Source organism: Coregonus clupeaformis, chromosome 12 (genome assembly GCF_020615455.1).
Source record: "Coregonus clupeaformis isolate EN_2021a chromosome 12, ASM2061545v1, whole genome shotgun sequence".
Lineage (NCBI taxonomy): Eukaryota > Metazoa > Chordata > Actinopteri > Salmoniformes > Salmonidae > Coregonus > Coregonus clupeaformis.
This window is the reverse complement of record NC_059203.1, coordinates 13,409,405-13,415,404: the sequence shown is the minus strand read 5'-3', so window position 1 is coordinate 13,415,404 and position 6,000 is coordinate 13,409,405. Positions and strand designations below refer to the sequence as shown.

Sequence of the window (6,000 nt, the reverse complement as noted above, 5' to 3'; positions counted from 1 at the left end):
GGACTTCTCAAGCTGAGACAGGCCAGCGAATGCAGACATGTCGATGCCAGGACCGGGGGGACCAGGAGGACCAGGGGGTCCGGAGTTTCCAGGGGGACCCTGAGATACACAGATAGAAAGATAGAATACTTAATTGATTGAAGAATTTGGTGATGTATTGCTACCATGGCAGTGCCATAGGTATTCCATAGGAGGAAAAACACAGAGCAGAGGGGAGTTAAAGTGCAGGTGGAATCAAGTGTTCATAAGGCTGGCTTCTGTCTCAAATGACACCATGCGCCCTATATAGGGCATTCCTTGGACCAGAGCAAAGGTAGAGCACTATATGGGAAATAGGGTTTTGGAGATTTGCACCAAGTCACCCACTGCTCGGTGGACTTTTGATGATCCCTAAGATCCAGTAAGGTGAGAGATGAGAACGATACTCACAGAGGGACCAGTCTCTCCGGAGCGACCACGGGGTCCGGGGGGTCCGATTGGACCGGGCATACCGTTGGAACCATCCTTTCCAGAGGGACCAACAGGTCCGGGGGGTCCCTAAACAGAACACGCACAATGATTTAGATGTACTGTTACTGTACACTACAGCTCTGCCTGCCATGCTCTTTGGCTGACAATGAATAAGACAGGCACCTCTCAAAACTCTGTGTAAGACTTTTTAATGCTTCTGTCTATACTCACTCTTGATCCACTTGGTCCGGCAGGTCCAGATGCACCCTGGTCTCCAGCTTGACCCTGTGGGGAGAGACACGGTCAGACAATGTCTAGGATATACACAACTTCAGATAAAGGGTCAAAGGCCATTTTTAGGGAGTTTGAGGTACAGGGAGATTAGGGGGTACAGGAAGATGAGGGGTACAGGAAGATTAGGGGGTACAGGAAGATGAGGGGGTACAGGAAGATTAGGGGGTACAGGAAGATTAGGGGTACAGGGCATTAGGGTACAGGAAGATTAGGGGTACAGGGCATTAGGGTACAGGAAGATTAGGGGTACATGAAGATTAGGGGTACATGAAGATTAGGGGTACAGGAAGATTAGGGGTACAGGAAGATGAGGGGGTACAGGAAGATTAGGGGTACAGGAAGATTAGGGGTACAGGAAGATGAGGGGGTACAGGAAGATTAGGGGTACAGGAAGATTAGGGGTACAGGAAGATTAGGGTGTACAGGAAGATTAGGGGGTACAAGAAGATTATGGGTACAGGAAGATTAGGGGTACAGGAAGATTAGGGGTACAGGGAGATTAGGGGTACAGGTAGATTGGGGTACCGGGAGATTAGGGGTACAGGGAGATTAGGGGTACAGGGAGATTAGGGGTACAGGGCATTAGGGTACAGGAAGATTAGGGGGTACAGGAAGATTAGGGGTACAGGAAGATTAGGGGTACAGGGAGATTAGGGGTACAGGAAGATTAGGGGTACAGGGCATTAGGGTACAGGAAGATTAGGGGGTACAGGAAGATTAGGGGTACAGGGAGATTAGGGGTACAGGGAGATTAGGGGTACAGGGCATTAGGGTACAGGGAGATTAGGGGTACAGGAAGATTAGGGGTACAGGGCATTAGGGTACAGGGAGATTAGGGAGTACAGGAAGATTAGGGGTACAGGGCATTAGGGGTACAGGAAGATTAGGGGGTACAGGAAGATTAGGGGTACAGGAAGATTAGGGGGTACAGGAAGATTAGGGGGTACAGCGTGATTTGGGGTACTTACGGGAGGTCCAGGCAGACCCTGCAGACCAGTGAATCCTCTGTGTCCCTTCTGTCCTCTCTCGCCACCCTCTCCAGCCTCACCCTTGTCTCCACGGGGTCCTTGGGGTCCAGCCATTCCTCTGGCTCCAGCAGGCCCGGAAGGCCCAGCGGGTCCTTGAGCTCCCTAGAGAACAGCCAAGAGACAGACACAGGGTTAGTAAGCGCTGCAATACATTAGTATCTGAGTGAAGTCAATTACATGTCCGTTATATCCAAGAAAGTGTATGGATTAATTCATACATTAATATACAAGTCGACTCTCACATATCCAGTATATCCTGAAAATAGAAATGGACAGAAAACCTCAACTTCACGTCCTGGGTTGTTCACCCCTGACGTCCTCTCAAGAGAGGGGCTTAAGGGGTGCTATAGGGGTTCTACGGGGTGTAAACAGGGTTGCCATGGGGATGATAAGGGGAGTGTTATAGGGGTTCTACGGGGTGTAAACGGGGTTGCCATGGGGATGATAAGGGGAGTGTTATAGGGGTTCTACGGGGTGTAAACAGGGTTGCCATGGGGATGATAAGGGGAGTGTTATAGGGGTTCTACGGGTGTAAACGGGGTTGCCATGGGGATGATAAGGGGAGTGTTATAGGGGTTCTACGGGTGTAAACGGGGTTGCCATGGGGATGATAAGGGGAGTGTTATAGGGGTTCTACGGGTGTAAACAGGGTTGCCATGGGGATGATAAGGGGAGTGTTATAGGGGTTCTACGGGTGTAAACAGGGTTGCCATGGGGATGATAAGGGGTGTTATAGGGGTTCTACGGGTGTAAACAGGGTTGCCATGGGGATGATAAGGGGAGTGTTATAGGGGTTCTACGGGTGTAAACAGGGTTGCCATGGGGATGTTAAGGGGAGTGTTATAGGGGTCCTAAGGGGTGTAAAGGGGGTTGCCATGGGGATGTTAAGGGGTGTTATAGGGGTTCTACGGGGTGTAAACGGGGTTGCCATGGGGATGTTAAGGGGTGTTATAGGGGTCCTACGGGGTGTAAACAGGGGAGCCATGGGGATGATAAGGGGAGTGTTATAGGGTGTATACTCACAGCCTCTCCCCTGTCTCCCTGCTTGCCGGTGGGGCCGACGGGGCCGGGGGCACCATTACCACCTGGGGCGCCAGGAGCACCAACAGGACCGGTGTTACCACGGTCACCTTTGATTCCAGTGGCTCCATCTCTACCAGGGGGTCCATCAGAACCAGCGTTGCCCTGAGAGACAATTACACATTGTTTAAAATCAGAAGCATCAAACGTATAGTTAGTGATCCACTTAATCATGACAGTGAGTTAACGTATTGTACTGCAGGTATAGAGTTGACAATGAGAGGCCATATTGGTGACACTGTGCTGCATTGAATGGCACACTATTCTCTATATGGTGCACCAGATTTGACCAGAGCCCTATGTGGACCCTGGTGAAAAGTAGTGCTCTATATAAGAAATAGGATGCCATTTCAGACACAACCCATGTTATGGGACAGACACTGACCTCTCTACCAGGTTCTCCAGCGGGTCCAGTCAGTCCAGGGGGTCCCACTGGGCCAGGGGGTCCACGGTCTCCGCTTCCACCAGGAGCTCCTTGTTTACCAGGCTCACCCTGGGGAGATGGACACAGGTTGGTTGGAGGACCACCGATAGGGGGTGACACTCATTTAATCAATAGTCATCTATTCACTGATCATTTTCTTCGAATATCCATCTATCCATTCTTATTTGAAAATGGGTGGGTACAACGCAATTCACTGTACAATATTATTCTGTAATTAGTAACCCATAGTCTACTGTATAATAATTAATCAATCATTTATTAATTAATCGATGTGTAAATTGATTCTAACTGCAATTTAATAGAATGTGCATGTGACTTACAGAGGGTCCTGGCAGGCCAGGGAAACCTCTCTCTCCACGCTGTCCTGGAAGACCAACAATGCCACGCTGTCCAGCTAGACCTGAAGGACCTGAAGGTCCATCGGGACCCTGGGATGAGGAAGACAGGAGGAAGAGAGGAGGAAGAGAGGAAGAAGAGGAGGAAGAGAGGAGGAAGAGAGGAGGAAGAGAGGAGGAAGAGGAGGAGAGGATGAAGAGAGGAGGAAGAAGAGGAAGAAGAGGAGGAAGAGAGGAGGAAGAGAGGAAGAAGAGGAGGAAGAGAGGAGGAGAGGAGGAAGAGGAGGAGAGGAGGAAGAGGAGGAGAGGAGGAAGAGAGGAAGAGAGGAGGAAGAGGAGGAGAGGAGGAAGAGAGGAGAGGAGGAAGAGAGGAGGAAGAGGAGGAGAGGAGGAAGAGATGAGGAGATGAGGAAGAGATGAGGAGAGGAGGAAGAGAGGAGGAGAGGAAGACAGTGTGTTATTATCAACAAAAACAATCAACAAAAAAACACATACAAATCTATAAATGGATTTTGTGTGCACTGCATCCTACTCTCCTCCACTTATGTGATTCAGGCCAGAGAGGAACAGTGTGTCTAATCATGTCTGTTCTCTGTTCTCTGTGATTGCCTGTCCAATTTCAGTAACTTTCAGCCATCAGTTCAGTGCTACTCAGGGGCAAATTGTAGGGTGTGTAAGTGCAAAGTAAAAGCCTTGGACTCTGTGCCATCATGTCTCTGTCCAGGGGAAGCCTTGAGGTGCTATTAAGGTCCCGGCAGACAGCAGTGCGTTTAGTCTGGTTATTGGGTCAGTGATGAACACACACTGACAGCTATGTGTTGTGATGGGGATGAGGGAGTAGTGTTGTTGTCCATTATAATGGGTCTTTCTTTCATTCCCTGGACTGATGTCCGTGCCAGTGAGTTGGAAGTAAACAAGAGAGACTTTTTTGGAAATAAAGCCAGTCTGGTTTTATAGCTGCAAAACCTCAGATGTATTTCAGTGTTATCTTGGGTGGTGGGGTTGTGCGGGGGTGTTGAATGAAGCATAAAGCCTGTAGGACCTGTATTTGAGGATGGTTTTGATAAAAGGTGAACTTACTGGGGACAGATAATTCAGCTTGTATTACCCCCTTTTGCTTATTGGGGTGCTGGGCTGAATGAGAGTTATCAAGCCGTCCAGTATTCCCCGGATTGGTGCTTGGAGGACGGTACTGTAGTGATAAACAGGTGAACTTACAGGGGGACCATCCTCTCCAGCATCTCCCTTCTCTCCAGGGGCTCCAGCGGCTCCACGCAGCCCAGCGTCTCCCTGCCTGCCTGGGGGTCCACCGTCTCCACGCACACCCTTAGGACCATCTTTACCAGAAGGGCCAGCGGGACCAGCAGCACCAGGGTTACCCTGCAGAGAGACACATCAATCAATAAATCAATCAATCAACAAGTCAACAAATCAACGAATCAATCAATACATCGATCAACCAATCCATCAATCTGTCAATCAATCAATCAACCAATCATCACTCAATCAATGAAACAACAATCAATCAATCAACCAAACAATAACCAATCAATCAATCAATCAATCATACAAACACAAAACACATAACGGTAAGACAGACAGACAGACAGAGAGACAGGCAGACAGACAGGTAGACAGAGTCAGACAAACAAACAGGCAGAGAAAGGCAGACAGACAGACAGACAGACAGACAGACAGACAGACGACAGGAGACAGACAGACAGACAGAATGACAGACAAACAGACAGACAGACAGACAGACAGACAGACAGACAGGAGCAGGTCAATACTCTCTGGGATAACAACCATTCAGACTGAACCTGCCCACAGACAGACAGGAGCAGGTCAATACTCTCTGGGATAACAACCATTCAGACTGAAACTGCCCACAGAAACACGGGAGCAGGTCACAACCATTCAGAATGAAACTGCCCACAGACAGACAGGAGCAGGTCAATACTCTCTGGAATAACAACCATTCAGACTGAAACTGCCCACAAAAACACGGGAGCAGGTCACAGCCATTCAGAATGAAACTGCCCACAGACAGACAGGAGCAGGTCACAACCATTCAGAATGAAACTGCCCACAGACAGACGGGAGCAGGTCAATACTCTCTGGGATAACAACCATTCAGACTGAACCTGCCCACAGACAGACAGGAGCAGGTCAATACTCTCTGGGATAACAACCATTCAGACTGAACCTGCCCACAGACAGACAGGAGCAAGTCAATACTCTCTGGGATAACAACCATTCAGACAGAAACTGCCCACAGACAGACAGGAGCAGGTCAATCTGGGACATATATCAGTCTACAATATATATATATATTTTTAAATGTTAAATTAGCATTATATCTGTCTGA

The 6,000-nt window shown here is 48.9% G+C and overlaps 1 protein-coding gene across 3 annotated transcripts in view; it reads right to left on the bottom strand.

Annotated features, from left to right (window-relative positions):
• The window catches only part of LOC121577956 (collagen alpha-1(II) chain), a 67,308-nt gene that overhangs the window by 3,573 nt on the left and 57,735 nt on the right, over positions 1-6,000 (bottom strand). For all 3 annotated transcript variants that reach the window (XM_041891956.2, XM_041891957.2, XM_041891959.2), the window contains 8 exons: positions 4,851-5,012; positions 3,618-3,725; positions 3,238-3,345; positions 2,796-2,957; positions 1,713-1,874; positions 682-735; positions 430-537; positions 1-99 (listed from right to left, as the gene is read on the bottom strand). The exon at positions 1-99 is cut by the window's left edge and continues 190 nt beyond it. In XM_041891956.2, the coding sequence (XP_041747890.1) occupies positions 1-99; positions 430-537; positions 682-735; positions 1,713-1,874; positions 2,796-2,957; positions 3,238-3,345; positions 3,618-3,725; positions 4,851-5,012 (963 nt within the window). The remainder of the gene's footprint in view (positions 100-429; positions 538-681; positions 736-1,712; positions 1,875-2,795; positions 2,958-3,237; positions 3,346-3,617; positions 3,726-4,850; positions 5,013-6,000) is intronic.